The sequence below is a fragment of the Natator depressus genome, chromosome 7 (genome assembly GCF_965152275.1).
Source record: "Natator depressus isolate rNatDep1 chromosome 7, rNatDep2.hap1, whole genome shotgun sequence".
NCBI classification, from domain to species: Eukaryota; Metazoa; Chordata; order Testudines; family Cheloniidae; genus Natator; species Natator depressus.
In genome coordinates this window covers 104732135-104754238 of record NC_134240.1, presented here as the reverse complement: position 1 = coordinate 104754238, position 22104 = coordinate 104732135, and the positions used below count along the sequence as shown (strand labels likewise).

Here is a 22104-nt window from a genome sequence, read left to right as displayed (position 1 = left end):
TGCACTTGTATATTTTATCATTAAGCTAAGTCTGCATTTATAGAGTGGTCTTCATATGCATTAGTAGGCCAGTTAATTGAACCCCTGTTCACTGCACCTCGCTGGAGTGGGTGTCTGAGCCAAGAATCACAAAATGCAGATCACTGGGTTATTGCTGTGGCCTAACTCTGAGCTCTCCCTGTTAGGCAGCATAAATAACTATGGAATCAAACTAGTTTATGTAACATCAGTATTAATTCCATAAGGGAGATAGGCTGGGGAAGTGAACTTTCAGTTGTGTCAATCTTAGCAATAAAGAAAGGGCGAATTCATTTTCTCTTCACCCAGCTGTTATTTCCAGGCTAGTTAATATTCTGTGAGGCTAACTGCTTGCCAGTGATGTGAACATAATATACAGCAGCATTTTAATAACTACTGGATTTTTATACATGCTTCAATATTGTTTACTGATATTCAAAATTTCTCATCTAGTGGCACTTACATGTCTGCCAGATTACATGCGTGCAGTAATTAGAAGAGCCTATATCAGGTCAAAAGGCTATTTTTCATGGAATGTTCACTTGAATGATCCAGCTTGTAGACCTGTGGTTACAAAATCCCATGTTATATTCCATATACCTTATGATGGCTGTGGTACAAAAAGTGAGGTAAGAGTTTACATCTAAAAATACTGTATATCAAAATAACTTGTTAAAATTACTTATTAATGAAAAGTTGTCAGAATAACTCTGTGCTTTTAAGTTTCAGAGTAGCAGCCGTGTTAGTCTGTAGTCGCAAAAAGAAAAGGAGTACTAGTGGCACCTTAGAGACTAACCAATTTATTTGAGCATAAGCTTTTGTGAGCTACAGCTCACTTCATCGGATGCATTCAGTGGAAAATACAGTGAAGAGATTTATATACACACAGAACATGAAAAAATGGGTGTTATCATACACACTGTAAGTAGAGTGCTTTTAAGATTCCTAAAAGATTCTCAATGGGAAGAAAACACTGTAATATTTATATCACCATGTACTTTTGTGAGAGCCAGCACTTGGGGGATTGATCTGGGGACCTCTGGAGCTGAAAAAACGAGCAGCTAAAGAGCCAAAGTTCCTTAGCCAGCTTTGTGATAGACATATCCTCTACAATTAGGCATAGAAGCACCTCTAACACACCTACACAGAAATAAGTTTATTGTAAACATAACTCAAAGGAAACATTAAAGGGTCCAGTCCTGATCCAGATGAAATTTGTGGCTAAACTACTGACTTTAGGGGAAGCACACTCAGACATCCTTTCCCCACATTTTTGCTTTAGGATTTGTTGGGTTCTGGATGGTTTAAGGATTGGGTAGGGTGCTGGCTGCTTATTTTGGACAATTAAAGAGAGAAGGTGGGTGAGATAATATCTTTTATCAGACCAACTTCTGTTGGTGAGAGAGAAAAGCTTTCGAGCCACACAGAGCTCTTCACTGAACTTGGTCCAATAAAAGATATTACCTCACCCACCTTGTCTCTCTAATATTCTGGGACCAACATGACTATAACTACGTTGCATATTTTTGACAATGTCTTTTCCTTTGTTCTGTGGAAGCAGTATGTGTCATGTTCAATAATGCACTTGGGCCTGGAGACTTTAGAAATCCTGTTTTCTTGAGTTAAAAGAGAAAGAGGTGCCTAGCCTTGTGCTGGATTTCTCCCACTGCAGCACCTAGCAAAGAAAATCATGAGGTTCACCAAAGGTCCAGTACACAGAGTATCATCTTATGTGCAGCACCATACAACTGCTGGAAGAGTACAGTAGGGCATATAAGAATTCTAGGCACAATGGCTGCCACAGTTCATCAAGAAAATTGTGATCCCATTACAACATACATATAGATACCATGGCTGGCCTATCTTTTGTTAGGTTGTCTGTGAGCTCACACCACTGAGGACCCATATAGCTACTTCCCTATCTACCTCCCTATGCTGACACCAGGTTCAAACCTGCAGACATTAATCATGCAAGATTCCCACTGAGATCATTTGGAGTCCAAGATCTGTTGCATTAGGCATCCCACCTCCATCTTTATGTCCAATCAACACAATAGTGGCTTCACACAACGTTGAAGAAAATGGAAACTAAATTATGGCCAAAACACACCAACAGATTAAAACCACCCACCCTTCTTTGACCTAGAAAGGAAACAAGACCAACAGAAGTTACAGATGAGAAATGCATATTAGATCATTCAGTCCATCTCTCGTCCTGGGCATACTTGTCTCCTACAGTACTTTTTCCAGTGTTTTGCCCAGTCTAGTTTAAATATTCCATACAATGGGTCTTCCTTCACAACCCTCAAGAGGCATACCCTAATACATTTTACCATCAAGACATTTTTTCTTGATATTCAGACTAAATTTTCCCTCTGTTAATTCCATGCAAGACCAATGATCTAGCACAGGAGTTCTCAAACTTCATTGCACCGTGACCCCCTTCTGACAACAAAAATTACTACACGACCCCAGCATGGGGGAACCAAAGCCTGAGCCCCACCATCTTGTGGGGGAGCCCAAGCCGCACTGCCCTGGGCTGGGGGCGGCCAAAGCCCAAGGGCTTCACTCCCAGGCAGCAGGGCCTGTAACCTGAGCCCTACCACCCAGCAAGTCTAACACCAAACCTGGATACCCAATTAAAATAGGGTCATGACCCACTTTGGGGTCCCGACCCACAGTTTGAGAACTGCTGATCTAGCATAAAAGGCCATCTAAAAATATTCAAGCTGAAACCACTTTTTCACCTTGTCATAAATAGAAAGGGAAGGGTAAACCCCTTTAAAATTCCTCCTGGCCAGAGGAAATCTCCTCTCACCTGTAAAGGGTTAAGAAGCTAAAGGTAACCTCGCTGGCACCTGACCAAAATGACCAATGAGGAGACAAGATACTTTCAAAAGCTGGTAGGAGGGAGAGAAACAAAGGGTTTGTGTGTCTGTCTACATTTTGTCTTTGCCGGGGATAGACCAGGAATGAAGCCTTAGAACTTTTAGTAAGTAATCTAGCTAGGTATGTGTTAGATTATGATTTCTTTAAATGGCTGAGAAAAGAATTGTGCTGAATAGAATAACTATTTCTGTCTGTGTATCTTTTTTGTAACTTAAGGTTTTTGCCTAGAGGGGTTCTCTATGTTTTGAATCTAATTACCCTGTAAGGTATTTACCATCCTGATTTTACAGGGGGGATTTCTTATTTCTAATTCTATTTTTATTAAAAGTCTTCTTGTAAGAAAACTGAATGCTTTTTCATTGTTCTCAGATCCAGGGGTTTGGGTCTGTGGTCACCTATGCAAATTGGTGAGGCTTTTTATCCAACATTTCCCAGGAAAGGGAGGGTGCAAGTGTTGGGAGGATTGTTCATTGTTCTTAAGATCCAAGGGTCTGGGTCTGTAGTCACCTAGGCAAATTGGTGAGGCTTTTTACCAAACCTTGTCCAGGAAGTAGGGTGCAAGGTTTTTGGGAAGTATTTTGGGGGGAAAGACGTGTCCAAACAGCTCTTCCCCAGTAACCAGTATTTGTTTGGTGGTGGTAGCGGCCAATCCAAGGACAAAAGGGTGGAATATTTTGTACCTTGGGGAAGTTTTGACCTAAGCTGGTAAAGATAAGCTTAGGAGGTTTTTCATGCAGGTCCCCACATCTGTACCCTAGAGTTCAGAGTGGGGGAGGAACCTTGACACACCTGTACTCAAACAATTCACTGCTGGCTCATCTGACTTTCGGATAACTTGTAGTGCATTACAGCTATCTAGGTTGTAATATTTCAACAAGACCTTTGAAGCACTGTACTGTGTATTTTATTTAAATGTTTTAACAGGTAAGTAATGGGACTATCAACTATTCCAACACAGTCAGAGCATCCACTTCTGGTAATTTCATCACCAGGTCAAAGAGTCCTCAGTTACATTTCACCTGCAGAATGGACCAGACATGATAGCAGACATCATGCATACAGTTAACGAGTCTGACTCTTTAGAAACTGATGAAACTCAGTATGGATGATTCAATGTGAAACTTTCCTTTTATGAAATCACCATCTTTTTCAAGCCCCGTGAATGATTTCCCATACTTTGTTGGCCTAAACCAGGACTTATACATTCAAGCCACTCTCTACAGCCCTGATCCAAATTTGATGTTGTTTATAGACACATGTGTAGCATCTCCTGATTCCTATGACTATACAACTGTGAAATATGATTTAATCAAGAGAGGGTAAGGAAAATATTGAACTCACAGTTTAAAATGATTTCTTATATGTAACTGACCTCATAGGGGACAACACCAGGGTTTGAACCTCGGCCTCACCGACCTAAAAGCCTCTACCATTTTGAGGTAAAGGAATGTATATATTAGCTAGCTGCAGTAGCCTTTTGGATAAGCCAGCCATTAAAAGGAACAAAGAATCACACTTTTCATAGTGTGGATTACATATAATCCCATGTATGTATTCTGCATATGGAAGGATTTGGAAAGAGAAACTAGTTTAAAATCTCTATAGAAATTTCCCATCGCAGTAAAATAAATTGCAGGAATTGTGAAACAAAGGTTTGGGTTTCTCTTCTTTTGTTTTTTATTTTTAGAATTTCCAAATGGGAAATAAAAAATAACATTAGAAAGATAGCAAGGCTCTTTATCCATATTTTTGAAAGATGCTTTCCAAAAGTATTCTTTTAAAATTCCATTGCGTGTTTTCAAAATGTTTTTGCATTTATTTCATTATTTACACTCCATCTCTGTGTATTAGGAATTTCATATTGTAAATGTTTATTAACCTTGTTGTTTCAAATGCATGAAAGAAAGTTCCAGTCAAGTCAACTTATGATGCAACAAAAGTGTTTATTTTTATGTAGCACAAAGTCACATGGCATAATACAATCTCCATATTTTATTATGTTGTGAGAACAGACTAATTTTATGTATTTTTTCCTTTTCTCAGGTGTGTAAAAGATGATACCTAGACTACTTACACTTCATCAAACAAAAAAATTGTTCAGTTCCAATTTAAAGCCTTTCAGTTTTTTAATGGATACTCTACAGTTTACCTCCAGTGCAAAGTGGTGGTGTGCAAGGTGTACGATTATTCTTCCCGATGCTACCAGGGCTGTGTAACTAGGAACAAGAGAGAGACAAGTTCTGGCCAGGAAAATGTGACCGTTGCTGGGCCACTTTCAGCTGAAGTGAAAGAATCCCAGTAACTCAGATGGGTGTATTATCAATTTAACATGATGTTATTTCAATCGCTTTTACCGTCAAAAGGATTGATTCATTGCATGATTTCCTGCTGATGAGCTCTAGAAGCATTTTTACCAGTGTAGCAAATTCCTAATAAACATCAGAGTACTTGCTTAGTGATGGTATACATCTGAATATGTTCCTTATCTGTCTTTACCATTCCCTAATTTCAAATCTGTTGCATTTACTTCCTAGACAAATAAAAGCCTATAATTCTCTTCAATAAATAATTTTGGTTATAAAAATATAGGTGAACCAGATTGATTGATTTTCTGATCTAGACTTAGTGACAACAGAATCTTCTTGTGGCTATTCAAATTCCCCCCCCCCCCTTTTTTTTTTTTTTACATCATACTACCACTGAATAGCATGAGTGTTTATAGTTTAAGAACAATTATATAACTATATATTTATCTCAACTCACACATTCACAATGCAGTTGGGGAAAGGGTTGAGGTACAGGACCAGTCTATTATCACTTTGCTCTCAATAGTAATCATTTTGGTCCCTGCTGGACTTATTTTGAAAACCAAAGTGAGCAGAGATACATACCAAATGAGATCAGATGCAGAGGACCACAAGGCATCTATATATGGCACCAACGTGCAATATGATTCAAGCATCTAAATTTAAATAAATAAATAAATAACTAACTAACTTAAGTTGGAGGAAAATAATGCCACAAATGTATTATGATAGGTTTCTGTAGTCAGTTTCCCTTGTTACTGCTGATTAGAAAGACAGCTATTTTTAAATATAAATTCTCTCTGTTATAACCAGCTGCTTTATCCTTTTTCTGCTCTAGTAACTTCCATGATGTTAGAATCCAGTATTTATAGTCTCTAAGGTGCCACAAGTACTCCTTTTCTTTTTAGTATTTATAGTCTCACCATTCTGTACTATAGAGGTGATTTTGAAGCTAAGCATACAGAATTGTCTTCTTTTGAAAGACTTAGTGCATCAGACAGGAAAAGCCTGATTATAAAGGAGAAATATTTTGTATAAGCACAGTATCTTGATAGTCAATTGCAGAGCTGCCTAAACAGTAAAATGGTTATACGAGAAGGGAGACTGGCTAAAATTATGATGATTTACATAAGTTTGGAGAGCCTCTTAATGGTCAAGTTTCTAATTTAACTATATTCTAATTAATCAAATTAGTTATTTTCTTTGGAATGAGAATGGTATTTACAACTCTGTATTTGATTTAAATCTGAATAGATTATATTTAGTCACCATGTTTAACATGCAAAAATGATCTCACCTTCAAATTATGTGCAATACCATGTGATGCAATAAAGCTTTTTCTTGCAACTTTTTGTCTTGAGCTTCATACTTGAAAAGATGAAAAACAGAAGCATCTGTGTTTATACTTATTAAAGATAGAATAAATGCATTATGATGCTTGAAAATTATGGAGATGGACACATTAAAATTGCTTAAAGAGAGAGAGACATTATATAGCATATCACTTTATGGAGAACATAGTTCTAAATCTGCCTCTAATGTAAGAGATTTGTTCAGATCTGTTACTTATTTTAAAGGAAGTAAAACAAACTTGCTGTCTGAAACAATGCAATGCTGTTGGCTTGAAAGAATATTTCAATCGTAATATTTAAATAAATTGTGCATGGGGCTGTCTATTAAGAGCACTTAGAAATTCAAATTTAATTGAATACAGCTGCTCACTTAAAGAGGTTTCACAAAAAAAATTAAACCTGTGCTTTGCATCTGCCGCCTTCTACATATAGTGAAGTACATCGAACCCCTTGCTAGAACGCGCATCTATATAGCCCAAATACACACATAACACAGTCGCGGCCATGGATCCCAAATTTAATTACTTTAATTGAAATTTTAACACAGTACCATGCATGGATCCCAAATCCCGCGTTCTAGCAAGGGTCTGGTGTACTTAGATCTTACCTACATAGCCTAAAATCATTTGGGTCCTTTCTGCTGCAAAGGCCTTCTCTGTCCTTGTGATACTCTAGGACAGGGATCGGCAAACTGTGGCACGCAGCCAGTCAGAGAAATCAGCTGACTGACTGGGACGGTTTGTTTATGGTTTGCCGGCATGGGCCCAGGGCTGTGCTGGCCGCCACTTCCCGCAGCCCCCATTGGCCTGGAACAGCAAACCGCAGCCAGTGGGAGCTGCCATCTGCCAAACCTGCTGATGCTACAGGTAAACAAACTGTCCTGGCCCACCAGTGGATTTCCCTGATGGGCCACGGGCCAAAGGCTGCTGATCCCTGCTCTAGAAACTGCAGTATCCTCAGGCACTTGAGCTGGTGGTTCCCTGGTTTAAGTAGGAAGAGGGGCTGCTGGCAGGGTCTTCTCAGTGAAGCAACCTCAACTCTGGAACTGATCTCTACAGTACCTGGATGTGATGACCTTAAAGGCATACTGCAAGGCTCATCAGTTTTTCTTTGCATGAGGGAGCGGGGAGGAGGAGGAGGAGGAGGAAAAAGAGGTGGTGGGGAGAAGAGAATGTAGGATAGGGTGGATACAGAACAGTCAATGGGGGCAGCTACTTAATAGCCACTGCCCACGCCGACACAATTTTTTTTTGTATTTATTTTAGAATTTGTACATTTTGGTTTCAAACATTTCAGATATTTGAATAGAATACATTAAATTAAGCTATTTGGAAATCAGTTCTGTTCTACATGCTCTCAGATGAATGGGAATGAAGATTAACAAGTTAGACTAAAATTTAATATAAAGTATAAGCAGAAACTTCAGATGTGTAGCTATCTCTGTCCTTTTGAAATATAGCTTCTCATAGTTCATGAGTCAAATTCTATTCTATAAGTAAAAATGCCCATAATTAAAAAATACATATCTCTATTTCTTCACAGAAAGGAGGACTGTCTGCTTCTCAAAAGGAAGATATTGCCTTTACCTCTGTGAAGCCAGATGCGTGTAGAACAGCTGTAGTCTCTGCCAATGCAGTAAAACACTGGGTGAAGGAGGATTCTAAGCCACCTTTCTACCTCCCTGATCCTGGAGCAACCATAATACTGTAGGGTCATTCCTCTTGTTCAGGATTGCCATAATGCAGCAGATCCTGTCCCATCAGACTCCCTATATAAAAGGGGACCCCCTTACATGCTTCTTTAGGGCAGTTTCTGCTACTACTGAGGTTCTGACCAATACTCTACACTAAATCCATCCAAGCAGTTGTGTGCTTGTTTTGAAATGAGCATCAATAGAGAAGGTCTGTCATTTAGCCCATCGATAATAGTCAATCCACTTTCTGTACTGTGCTTCAGTTCAGCTTAAGATGCATCAGATAATGATTCTGAACTGGTGCGTTAGAAGTAAAAGGTGCCCTCTTATTATCCTTTAACCAAAGAACTAAAATAAACTAAAAACTAAACAGAAACTGAATTCTGTTTTTTAAATCTTCTAGTAATGGGTTGCAAATAAAACAAAACAATTAAGCTAATAAATAGAAAAGTTACAACTCACTTTATTTATAGCACATATGTCATAGTTCAAGTGGAGGTTGACAAAATGTATTCCAAGTGGCTTTTTAGAAATATTTTTAACTAAATAAGCCACAAAAATACATACAAAATTCTTACACTTGTGAAAAATGATATTACAGATGTTTTATGACAACAACATTTAGTGTACAATACTGGGCAGAATTACAGTAACAAATGTAATAAACAACTTGGGGGTTTTATAATTAGTTTAATAAATATTAAGCTTTGTAAAGACATCAAAATAAATACTTGCCCCTGGAAAGTATTTATATAGGGGTCCTCTCTTTCAAATATTGTCTATCTCTCTCCATTTGAGAGTCCTTCTCCAGAGTCATAGTGTTCTTGTGACATTTTGTTCGTTTTGGAGTTTTGAACCATGTCCATTAACAGAACAACTTTAGTATCTATATGTTCCTGAAGTTTCTGCATACTTAGATCAATATAGTCCATTAGTTTTTTCTCCATCAGTTCCATATTTTTGGATATGACCTTTTCCAAGTAGGAGCAAATAGGCTGCTGTTCCATTCTGCAAGAATGTAAATAAAAATATTTAGTCATTCCTATTTTTAATATGGAGTCAGTGATCATGCTGGCTAACAGGCATAAATAGAGATCCCAGTGCCTCAAGGAAGGGCACTGAAGTTTTGAAGTATTATTGGGTTTCTTAGAATACGTACTCAGTAGAGGAGGTACTCTTGATGTTAAAGTCTAAGTAATAAATACTTACACCTTTACTACACAGAAGGCCTAATTTTGTCCAAACACACACACACACACACACACACACACACACACACACAGCGCAACATACATTAGTCAGATGTATATCATATAAGTGCAAGATTTGCCCTATTTTACATTAGAATTTGTACATTTACTTGTACAACTAACCAAACTACTTTCTGAAGTGCGTAAGAGTTAAGGTACTATGCTAATCTGTGTTTAATGTAATCTTACCCCAATATTTAAAATGGTAATTTTTTTGTATTTTTTGTTTAAGAAAAGATTAGCACACTAATCTGTACAAATTTTACTTTATGCTTCCATACCTGCATAGTGAGAAACAAAGTTAGGGAATTCTCAGAAGAATAGCAGCACAAAAGCCACACATCATATCCATATGATGGACTTCCATAAATACTATGATAAATAACATGAGTACGAAATAGTGAAAAAAATGTTTGCAAAAAAAATAAAATTGGCTTCCACTTGCAAAGTGACAAGAGTATTTATCGATTTGGACCAGCCAGTCACAAGTTTCAACTTTTTGCCATTTAGGGGTTGTGGTTTTTTTGTTTTTTTCCCCCCCTTAAACACAATCTTTTTGTATGTATTTAAATGCAAGAGCTATATCCCCCCCCCTTTTTAAATGTCTCAAAAATTAACAAATTTGTACTAAAACTTTCCAAGAGATATTCACCATACCCAAACCAGGGGATTGGAGGGAGGGGGGGGAAAAAAACAAAACAAACCAAAAAAAAACTACCTTGCTAAATCACTTCCCACATGTAACCAATGCAATGTGGCGTTTGTCAAGCTGCAACAGAGGGAAAGTTAGCTAGAGTTCTGTCATTTTTCATTACTGCTATTCAGAACCTAGTGGGCAGCAGTATCAATAAACTGATCATCTTCAGTCTGCTGATAATTGGGAAAGATATGAGCTTTAGCGCAGGCAGACACTTGAGCTTTTCACTAGGTGGGAGGACCTGAAAAATGGAGACACCCCACTCATACAAGTTCTTGGAGAAACAGAATGAGAATGCACCTTTTGCCACTTAGCAGCCATAGAAGGTTTTGGAGTAAAGGCTTCACATTTATCACATCTACTAGGCAGAGGCTCATAAATCAGAAATGGAGCCACCAAGCACAGTTCAAGTAGAATGCCCAGGTAAGGAATACCAGCGCTTTCCCCTTTCCTGGCAGCTGGAGAGGTCTGAATTCTCACCAGAGTGCTGCCACCTATAAAGCATTCCTTTTCCTTTCCACCATCTTTCATAGCTTTAGACTATTATGCATCTGGTAACACGGGAGAGAAAAAGTTAAAGATAAGTATACTATAGAGACTTTGGCAATAGAAGTGGAAGGAGAAAGAGAAAGATATAGGGGAGGAGGTAGAGTACATAATGTAGGTAAAGCAAGAATGTGATAAAGGGGAAGAAAAGAGACACCTAGAACACCACAGAAAAAGGTACACCATGATCTGCCACTGGAAAGAAACCAGGAATAGTATGAAGGTAATAATGAAAAATATTCTATTCAATACATTTCAAAATGCTGATTGACACTGTTAGTTAAATAGGAATTCACAGCTGTTATATTCCTTTAAATTGCAATGGTGGGGCTTTGTGGTCAGTGTCATCATGGCAGATTTTTTTTTTTTAAACCGCTACTGCCAACAAGGCACGGTCCACAGGCTAGGACAAGTTGGATACGTGTATCAAGCCTAACTTACCCAATAGTTTGAATGCCTTCCTCTTCATTTATTGTACTCTTCTCAAAATGCTTATTCCCATCATCTAGCTGAAGATGATTTACTTGACCACATAAGTTTTGAAGAAAAGGAAGCAGCAGCCCAGAACTGGGCATATTTGGGTTTGCACTTGCTTGCTCTTGCATTAACGATGACAACATAACTTTAAAATCATTTCCAGGAAGAGGAGTGCTTTGTTGCATAGTTTTAAGCGTTTCAAGATCAGGAATATTCTCTCTACCAGGTATCCATGTGTTCATGCCAGTATGTGTTTTTAAATCTCCAAAAACTGTTTCAGTTGTCAAACAACTTTTAAAAGGAAAAGGTGCATTGGATGATTGGTCTAATCTTTTAAAAGCAGCTGCATTGTGCAATCCATCGACTGTATGCTTGTCTCCAAAGACAGATTCTCTTTTTCCAAAGATACATTGAAGTTTGTCTCTAAGAGGAAAACTGTTCTAATGGAAATAAATAAAAAAAAAGGTACATATTTAATGTGTTATATTTTTAATATACATCTACGGAAGTAATAGATGTGCCTCTTCCCCTCCCCCCAAAATGTGTAAGCATTCTGTAGCATTTTAGATAACTATAGAATTGCATTCCATTCTCACCAGTGTAAAGTTTACTCAGAATGAACGTGATATGAAAGCTTTATTAGAATGAAAGTTATATACTGATAATTCTACAGAATAAAGAAATCATGTGAATGTGACTAACATTTGCAAGATGAAGTTTAGAGTAGCTACAAATTTCGTTAGATTGAACTTCAATTATTGAAGCAGGAGTTGACTAAATTAGGGCTCCAATACCAAAGATTACTCCATGTGGGTGAGTGCAGGGGTCCATACATATGCTGCTCTTTGCAGGATTGAGGCCTAAATCCAATAGTTATTACTATAAGTACTTCCACTTTTATTTGGAGGAAACATTTTCTTGTAATGAAGATACAAGGGTTTTTTAAAAACAACAAAAAAAACCCCACTATACACATCACACAATTCTCAATACAAAGTAGTGACAGCTCAGTTGTAACAAAACTATTAAACTTATAATAATAGTCTGTCATCTCAAGTTCCAAGATCACTTTTTATCATTTTATTTTAGCAAGAAAGTTGTGACGTTTTCCGTTTGGATGCAAATCTCAGGAGTTATCAATGTTTGGTTAGTTTAAGGCTGGATTTCTGCTACAACTGGCTGATCCCTAAAAATCCTTGATATTTCAGTTGGCACAGAATGGGGCTGCACAGATACTAAATGTTGTTTCCTGCAGGAAACACATTAACACCTCACATACTCAGTGATCTGCATTGACTAGCACCTAATTTTTAGTTGAATGGTGTAAGTTTTGTCCTACAAAACCTGAAATGGGCAGACTGTTACTATAATACTACAGTTTTAAAAGGAACTGCCCGTAGCTGCAGATCTCAACCTAACAGCCCCCCTGTTTTAAATGGAGAGGGGTGGAAGGTTTGGTGGCATAATGTTTTTAGTGGGGAGTCTTCAACTCTAGAATTCAGTCAGTCAGCTTGGCTTAGTGGCCTTCAGAGCATGTTCCAAGGCTCATCTACGTTCCCAGTCTTGTTACAGTGGTGGTGGCTGAACGAGGTTTGAAATAGTAAGAAGTTTGTTTGGAGAGGTCTTTTTGATTGAATGAGTTTGGAATATGCGTGTAACACGGACACAAAACGCAAAGTTCTGGATTATGCGTTTTTATAAATTTAAATAAATGAAAAAAAACGTGGTAACTTGCCTTCTGCTGAAGTCGAACCATATTCATGAGCTGCTGAGCACCTGGAGATAACTTTGACCCAATGGATTCCACCATAGTTTGAACTCTGTCTAGATCTACGTTTGATCCTAATGAAGAAAGATCTGAGGCAGATTTTGCAGAAACTGATCTTACTTGTACTACAATTTTAGTTAGGAGTACTCTTTGTCTTTCACCAATGGAGAGCAGCTATTGAAAAACAAAGAAAAATAAATAAGGTTTTAGAACAAATTACTACTTTGGACATTAAAAGGTCATTTAATGGAAAAGTGAGACCTGTTTAATAGACTTCAGACTGCTATTATTCTGAGTAGTACTCACATTGAAATAGAATATGAGTGCAGATCCGTTAGGCTCTTATCTTGCCGACACTTAAGCACGTTTAAACTTCATGCATGTGAATAGTCCCATTCAGTACAATGAGACTACTCACATATGTAAAGTTACAAATGTGCATGTTTGTGTACAATGAGAATTTTAGGCATTGATCCCACAAACATCTAGAATATGTCTATTTTACAAAATTAGGTGTTTCTTTAAGAGCATTCCCCCCCCCCCCCCACACGCACTTTAATAATGACATTTTTTATGTGGATTTAACATGAGAACCCTGGTATAAAAATCCACCTACATTTTTAAAGAGAATACTCAAACCACATCTTAGGTTGATGTAAACCTAACTATTATCATCTGAGTATCAGATAATGAAAAAAAAAAAAAAAAAAACAAAAACAAAAAAAACAAACAAGTAATAAAAAAAAAGAATTTAAAAACATTTTGTGGAACTTCCTACCTTAATTCTACAAGAGGTTGTGGAGTACTCCAATTTAAGATACTTTTTGTATAAGGTAACCTTGTCATTTCTGTTAGAAAAAAAAAATAAATGAGAACTGAGAAGTCTCTATATGGTAAATGCTACATAAATGCATTCGACAGGAGCACAAAAATATCAGCTATTATATTCAGATAATGAGAAAAGAGCTGAGTGGGTCATCTTTTAAACAGAATATTTTGGTTTGAACACTGAAATTCAGTTTGGATTTAATCATGTGGCTGGCGCACACACACAAGTTCCTAGTTTTTTCATGCGTGGTATCCATACGATTTTTTTCCTAGTTTTGGCTTGACTGATTTGCTAATTTAAGAACCAGCCAGTCAAACAACATATCTGGCCAAATGTTGATTTACTGTAATTAAAATCTACCTCCTTTTAATTCCCCCCCGCCCGCCCACTCCACAGGCAAAATCTTGCCGAGTATACGAGAAGAATCAATACTGACTTATTTATTTTCATTCCTTTCTTTGGAGCCATATATAAAGAGAATTTAAAATGATCCTAAATGGCTTTTAGGGATTACTACTGAGTTAAATACTTTATCTCACCGAAAACAGTAGCTGACAGCCTTAACCATCTGTTTGACACAGACAACACAATGGCAATGTAAACCACTAATGTGCCTCAACAATGACATGGAGGGTCCACCTTGAAGGGTGAGAAGTGCAGTTTCTATGCCCATTCATTCCTTGGTCTCTGCTGAGACTGTCAAGGCTGCACAAATTGTGTTGGTGGTTTTTGTGATGTGGATATCTTACCACTAAAAACTCAATTGAGACGAAACACCCAATGGATAGCAACACATTTTGTTCACTAAGACAGCTGGGCTACATTTAAGCCAACAGTCTAAAAGCAATATAATCCATCCCCAGCTCCCCCAAAACAGCCAGTTTCCTTTTCAAATGGATTTAATAAGCAAATATTAAACAAAGCCTACATAATGAAGACACTTACCTATCATTCTGGATGGTGCAGACATTCTGTCCCCTACCAGTTCCACAATACTCTTCTCCTACATATACTTCCATGTTTCTTGCCTCACTTAAAATTCCAACACAGACTATTTGCTCAGATCCATGAGGATCACACTGCAGGTACAGTAAGCAGGGAGTTTCCTTTTCATCATTTAAACGTCTCTCCAAAACCACAGAGTTCTCCCTAGAAATATAAGAAACATTCTGTTTAACAAACTTAACTACATTTTATTTAACCTATGCTTTCCAGGTAACACTATAGTTTATAAAACAAACAAGAATTCCCCATTTAAAGTGATTCAGTTTTTAAGAGAACGGTTACATAATCTATACTTTTGTAACAGAAGCATTTACCACATTACTTTCAAAGCAGTATCCTTTAGGAAGAACAAACACTACAATTACAGGTTGTGTGTGTGTGGTGGGGGGGAGGGAGGGTATATTTATATCACGTTTTACAAATTTCAAAACTTGCTGTGGATTCAGTCTGCAATGAAAATTAATGGCTGTGCCACATCTGAAGGAAGTTTTGCTCCCACATACTGTTTTAAATGTTGGGGGGGGGGCAGGGAACATGTGTGCTATCAATATTTTCAGCTACACACACAGGGAGATCCCTACCCTGAAATACACTAATCAGTCCCAATGATGTGCTAGTTCTCACAGGGCATGTTCTGATAAGCATGGACACAAATCAGATGTCAAGAATTATAACATTCAAAAACCAGTCGGAGAACACTTCAATCTCTCTGGTCACTCGATTAGAGACCTAAAAGTCGCAATATTACAACAAAAAAAACTTCAAAAAAACAGACTCCAACGAGAGACTGCTGAATTGGAATTAATTTGCAAACTGGACACCATTAAATTAGGCTTGAACAGAGACTGGGAGTGGATGTGTCATTACACAAAGTAAAACTATTTCCCCATGTTTATTTTTCCCTGCTACTGTTCCTCACACGTTCTTGTCAACTGCTGGAAATGGCCCATCTTGATTATCACTACAAAAGGTTTCTCTCTCCTCCTGGTAATAGCTCACCTTAACTGATCACTCTCCTTATAGTGTGTATGGTAACACACATTGTTTCATGTTCTCTGTGTATATAAAATCAGCCTACTGTAGTTTCCACTGCATGCATCCGATGAAGTGGCTGTAGCCCACAAAAGCTTCTGCTCAAATAAATTTGTTAGTCTCTAAGGTGCCACAAGTACTCCTGTTCTTTTTGACGATACAGACTAACACTGCTGCTACTCTGAAACTAATCAAGTCTAGTCACTTCTCTTTCCATTAAAAGAGAGACAGCAGCAGAGCAGTGCCTATTGCACTGAGGGAAGAGTTGTCATCTCCCTGGGGGGGGAGGGGGGGGGGAATACACCTGCCCGGACACAGTGAACCTGTGTGAAGACTCACTGCGAGCATAGGCATCTATTCCAGCTCTGTAGCCAGGGCCCCACAGCCAGGGGGCAGGCATCAGAAACCGCCTTCAGGGCCCCAGCCTGAGCCCATCGCACCCTGTCATAAATATATAGGGAAGGGTAAACACCTTTAAATCCCTCTAGGCTAAACCTTGAGTTACAAAAAGACACACAAACAGGAATATACATTCCATTCAGCACAACTTATTTTATCAGCCATTTAAACAAAACAGAATCTAATGCATATCTAACTAGATTGCTTACTGACTTTTTAACAGGAGTTCTTACCTGCATTCCTGCTCTGGTCCCGGCAAAAGCAACACAGACAGAGAGAACCCTTTGTTTCTCCCCCCCCACTCCAGCTTTGAAAGCATCTTGTCTCCTCATTGGTCATTTTGGTCAGGTGCCAGCGACGCAGTCTTAGCTTCTTAACCCTAGGAAGGTTGACATGGTGGCAGAGTGGTGGGATTAACTTGAAATCATTTTGAGATTTTTTGAACCAGAAGCACAGATTTTAAAAGGAATTTTTTTTTCCTTTGGGCTGCTGGAAAGCAGGTTTTAAGCTGAAAGCAGTTAAGAGTTTTTTGTCTCTCCTTGGGGGCCAGAGCAGAGACAAAAGGGAATTGTCTTTTGTGAGCTGGAGTTCTCTCTACCTAAAGACAGGGTAGTTAACCTCCTGCAGGGAAATTCACAAGTCTTCACAGACCTGAAAAGGTGGTTTGTTTGTTTTTTTGTTTTTTTTTAAAAGGATTTTTCTGTAGGCTGACAATCACTATCAGAGAACATAGGTATCCGGTTACAACACAACCTATTTTTTTTTTTTTTGACAAGCCAAGTTTTTTGTTCGTTTGTTTTATTTCTAACTCTCGGGTGTAAAGTTAGTTAAAAACAGAGAGGCAAACATGACACAAACCAAGGAAAAAGCCCAAGAGGCTACCCACAGGAGAGCTATGGAGGCAAAGGAAAAAGAGAGGAAGCATGCTGAGGCGGAGAAGGAAAAAGAGGAAGCATGAGATGGAGAAGGCAAAGGTTGAGCGGAATCTACTGGATAACCCTAACGATCCTTCCCCAACAATCCACAAATGGGAGTGACTAGGTCCACAATGATGAATCCAGAGATATTGCTGAATATTTTCTCACCTTTGAGAGACTGTGCACTCTCCATAAAATTCCTGAAGCTCACAAGATGACCATATTGGTCACAAAATTAACTGGAATAGCTCTGGACATATTCAATAAGATGCCTATTGATGAGGCTTCTGATTATACTAAGTTCAAGGATTTGGTTTTAAAGCAATTTTCAAATTACATCTGAAACGTACAGAGTAAAATTTCGAACCCTTAAGAGAGGGCCTGGACTAAGTAATGTGGCTTATCTAAACCAGATGAAGGATCTCTTAGATAAATGGGTCCAAGGAAGGGGTGTCACTAGCTTTGACAGAATGTGTGATTTGATAGCTCAGGAGCAATTCCTGAATATGTCCAAGGAGGAAATAAACAGTGTTTATGCAATAAGGAAATGGACTCAGCAGAAAGTCTTGCTTCTTATGCTGATCGATACGAGCAGTCCCAGACTGCCAGAGAGGTGGGGCAAGCTGGAACAAAACGGGTGAAGGGAGGAGAGAGGAACAACCCTGGTCGTAGTTGGAGCAGATACCAGAAGGAACGCCCTCAGACCACACCTTACTACTGGGGGCAGCCCAAGGCCTCAACAATACTCCAGAGACCTTATCGTCCTGCCACACCGTTCTCCAGCAACCCACCTCGCCCCAGTGACCCTTCAGCTAGACGATGTTTTAAATGTAACGAGCTGGGGCATGTAAAGGCCAACTGCCCCAAGAACCCCAACCGAGTACAGTTCATTGCACCAGAATCACACCAGAGGTCCTCAGGCCCAGATACCTCCCAGATACCCTCGAAGTGGAGGGAAACTGTGAGTGTGGGCGGGAAGAAGGTCACCGCTTGGAGGGACACGGGAGCACAAGTGTTGGCTATCCTTGGGGGGTCCATGCTTTCTTAGTGGACCCCAATTTAATCAACCCAGAGATCCAAGTGACAATTCAACTCTTCAAGTCCAACTCTTTCAATTTGCCTACAGACAAGTTGCCTGTCCAGTATAAGGCCTGGTCAGCAACATGGACTTTTACAGTATATGATGATTATCCCATCCCCATGCTGTTGGGGGAAGACTTGGCCAATCATGTGAAGCTAGCCAAGGTGGTGGGAATGGTCACCCGCAGCCAGGCTAAGCAAGCCGTCACGCCTAGCTCTGTTCCGGAAACTTCTACCAGGACCCGGTCAGAGGTGATGGACCCGGACCCCATGTCAACGTCTGCAACAGCAGTAGTGGATCCAGTCCCAGAGACCCAGACAGAGCCAGCCCCAGAACCGGAACCAGCGGAACAACCAGCACCAGACCCATTGCCAGCACTGAATCCAGTACTTGCATCCCCAACACCAGAGAGCCCCACCGAACCTGAACCGGCAGCAGCCGATAACCCTATACAAGAGGCTCAGTCGGAGCCTGAACCCCAACATAGTGCACCAGCGAAGAGCGGTTCACAGTCAATGGAAACAGCCCCATCCCCTACATCGCTTCCAGAGGGACCAAGCCTAGGTCCACAATCCAATGAGGAACTGATGTCTCCAGCATCAAGGGAACAGTTCCAGACCGAACAGGAAGCAGATGAATGCCTCCAGAGAGCTTGGACAGCGGCACGGAGCAACCCACCGCCTCTCTGCTCTTCTAATCGATCCAAAAAATTAAAGGTTTGTCAGTTTACAGCCCAGGGAGGAGATGACGCTGAGTGGCCTAAAGGTGTCTACTACGAAGGGAAAAGTGCTGGTGGCGTGGAAGAGGTAAACCTCTCCATGACCCTTAGGCGTATGCAGCGACAGCAGATCAAGGAGCTGTGCACTAGCTACGCGCCGACGTTCCCAGCCACTCCAGGACTGACTAAACAGGCATACCACTCCATTGACACAGGTAATGCTCACCCAATTAAAGTCCAACCTTACCGGGTGTCTCCTCAAGCTAAAACTGCTATAGAACGGGAGATCCAGGATATGTTACAGATGGGTGTAATCCGCCCCTCTGGCAGTGCATGGCCATCTCCAGTGGTTCTAGTTCCCAAACCAGATGGGGAGATACATTTTTGCGTGGACTACCGTAAATGCTGTAACTCGCCCAGACAACTATCCAATGCCACGCACAGATGAACTATTAGAGAAGCTGGGACGGGCTCAGTTCATCTCTACCTTGGACTTAACCAAAGGGTACTGGCAGGTACCACTAGATGAATCCACCAAGGAAAGATCAGCCTTCACCACATATGTCGGACTGTATGAATTTAAATGTACTCCCTTTCGGACAGTGGAATGCACCCGCCACCTTCCAAAGACTTATAGATGGTCTCCTAGTGGAATTAGGAGACCATACAGTCACCTACCTTGACGATGTGGCCATATTTTCGGATTCCTGGGCAGAACACCTGGAACACCTACAAAAAGTCTTCGAGCGCATAAGGGAGGCAGGACTAACTGTTAAGTCTAAGAAGTGTCAAACAGGCCTAAACAGAGTGACTTACCTTGGACACCAGGTGGGTCAAGGAACTATCAACCCCCTACAGGCCAAAGTGGATGCTATCCAAAAGTGGCCTGTCCCAAAGTCAAAAAAACAGGTCCAATCCTTCTTAGGCTTGGCTGGATATTACAGGTGATTTGTACCGCAATACAGCCAAATCGCCGCCCCACTGACAGACCTAACCAAAAAGAAACGGCTAAATGCCGTTCAGTGGACCGAAGAGTGCCAGAAGGCCTTTAACCAGCTTAAAGCGAAACTCATGTCTGACCCTGTGCTAAGGGCCCAGACTTTGACAAACCGTTCCTAGTAACTACAGATGCGTCAGAGCATGGTATGGGAGCAGTTTTAATGCAGAAAGGACCGGATCAAGAATTCCACCCTGTAGTGTTTCTCAGCAAGAAGCTGTCTGAAAGGGAAAGCAACTGGGGTCAATCAGTGAAAAAGAATGTTATGCCATTGTCTACGTTCTGGAAAAGCTACGCCCATACATTTGGGGACAGCGTTTCCACCTGCAAACCGACCATGCTACGCTACAGTGGCTTCGTACCGCCACGGGAAATAACAAAAAACATATTCGGTGGAGTTCAGCTCTCCAAGATTTTAATTTCGACATCCAACACATCTCAGGAGCTTCTAATGAAGTGGCTGATGCACTCTCCCGTGAAAATTTCTCAGAATCAACTGGTTAAAATTGTCCTTGAGATGTGAAAAATATTGTTAGTCTTTATATATTTGGTAGTATATTTAAAGGTGCATGTGTCTTATTCACCCTGTTTTCTCCTAGAGCTCCAGAAAGAAATCACAGCCAGTGTTTCACCCTATCTGTGATTTGGGGGGCGTGTCATAAATATAAAGGGAAGGGTAAATACCTTTAAATCCCTCTTGGTCAGAGGAAAAACCCTTTCACCTGTAAAGGGTTAAGAAGCTAAGACAACGTCGCTGGCACCTGACCAAAATGACCAATGAGGAGACAAAATACTTTCAAAGCTGGAGGGGGGTGGAAGAAACAAAGGGTTCTCTCTGTCTATGTGTTGCTTTTGCCAGGACCAGAGCAAGAATGCAGGTCAGAACTCCTGTAAAGCGTTAGTAAGCAATCTAGTTAGATATGTTTAGATTCTGTTTTGTTTATATGGCTGATAAAATAAGTTGTGCTGAATGGAATGTATATTCCTGTTTTTGTGTCTTTTTGTAACTTAAGGTTTAGCCTAGAGGGATTTTCTATGTTTTAAATCCGATTACCCTGTAAGGTATTTACCATCCTGATTTTACAGAGGTGATTCTTTTACTTTTTCTTCAATTAAAATTCTTCTTTTAAGAACCTGATTGCTTTTTCATTGTTCTTAAAATCGAAGGGTTTGGGTCTGTGTTCACCTGTGCAAAGTGGTGAGGATATTTATCAAGCCTTTCCCAGGAAAGGGGGTGTAGGGCTTCAGGGGGGGGAGGGGGGAAGATGTTTCCAAGTGGGCTCTTTCCCGGTTATATTTGTTAGACATTTGGTGGTTGCAGCAATAAGGTCCAGGGACAAAAGGTAAAATAGTTTGTACCTTGGGGAAGTTTTAACCTAAGCTGGTAAAAGTAAGCTTAGCAGGTTTTCATGCAGGTCCCCACATCTGTACCCTAGAGTTCAGCGTGGGGAAGGAACTTTGACACACCCCAAGGCGAGGGTATGGGGGGGAGGGGAGAAGAGTCCTCAGGACTCCATGAGAGAGAAGAGGTTCAGATCCACACCCCGCCCGGGATCCGGATCAAGCCTCCACTTCCCTGCTGGCGTGTAGGTGCCTGTGTTCCCGGGCGTTCCTTACCCGTGCTCAGGCGGCGCCAGCGCCTCGCCGTCACTGGCTCCCTCGGGAAGGAGACGCAGGATGTCCGCCAGGCCCCCGGGAGACGAGGGGGAAGCGCAGTCCCAGGAGCAGCCGGCAGCGATGCGGGGGTGGCGGAGGAGGCCATTGGCGCTGCGGGGGCCATCCTCGGTTGCCGCAACGCCCGCCAGGCTGCCGCTCGCCATCGCAACCGTTCCGCTCGAGGCCAACAGTCCCCTTCTGCGCCGGCCAGAAATAACCAGAACATACTCCCCACCGGACACCGTTCCCGCTGGAACGTCCGCCTTTCAACGGTCACGGGGCATTCCGGCCGAGCTGCTGATTGGCTCGCAACCTTCCCGTTCTGCCCCATCCCCAGAGCGTCTCAGGCGTCTCATCTGTTGGGTGGTGCGCGTGCGCAGAGTGGCGGTGGCGCTCGCTTCCGCTTCTGTGCTTAGCTTCTGAGGAAGCGCGCGCTAGGGCGGCGGTGGTTGCGTGTGACGCGGCCTGGGGGAA

General features: G+C 40.7%; 2 protein-coding genes across 3 annotated transcripts; one reads left to right on the top strand and one right to left on the bottom strand.

The window, feature by feature from the left end:
• Positions 1–3944: 3944 nt before the first annotated feature.
• Positions 3945–5209, top strand: LOC141991350 (scavenger receptor cysteine-rich domain-containing protein DMBT1). Its single transcript, XM_074959647.1, is given in 3 exon segments — positions 3945–4040; positions 4042–4226; positions 4951–5209. Coding segments are annotated over 3 exon segments (540 nt in total).
• Positions 5210–5798: 589 nt separating this feature from the next.
• Positions 5799–21911, bottom strand: C7H10orf88 (chromosome 7 C10orf88 homolog). Of its 2 annotated transcripts, XR_012640337.1 has the most exons (8): positions 21592–21911; positions 14771–14974; positions 13775–13844; positions 12964–13170; positions 11193–11668; positions 8994–9266; positions 6511–6581; positions 5799–5869 (listed from the first exon to the last, which is right to left on the bottom strand). XR_012640337.1 is itself a non-coding variant. In XM_074959209.1 (6 exons), exons 1-6 carry the CDS (start codon positions 21792–21794, stop codon positions 9038–9040), a joined length of 1389 nt encoding a protein of 462 aa, XP_074815310.1. In that variant the 5' UTR covers positions 21795–21911; the 3' UTR covers positions 8806–9037. The 2 variants fall into 2 exon arrangements, 1 of the variants encoding a protein (XP_074815310.1); XM_074959209.1 differs by lacking the exons at positions 5799–5869; positions 6511–6581 and having other exon boundaries at positions 8806–9266.
• Positions 21912–22104: the final 193 nt, after the last annotated feature.

What these genes read in the sequence shown, in the direction of transcription:
- C7H10orf88 (XM_074959209.1), bottom strand. Translation starts at nt 21,794, where the DNA reads ATGGCGAGCGGCAGCCTGGCGGGCGTTGCGGCAACCGAGGATGGCCCC. An exon ending in TGCACCATCCAGAATGATAG is followed by an intron (nt 13,845 to 14,770) that starts GTAAGTGTCTTC and finishes TTTTTCTAACAG; the next exon opens with AAATGACAAGGTTACCTTAT. An exon ending in CAACCTCTTGTAGAATTAAG is followed by an intron (nt 13,171 to 13,774) that starts GTAGGAAGTTCC and finishes GTTTTTCAATAG; the next exon opens with CTGCTCTCCATTGGTGAAAG.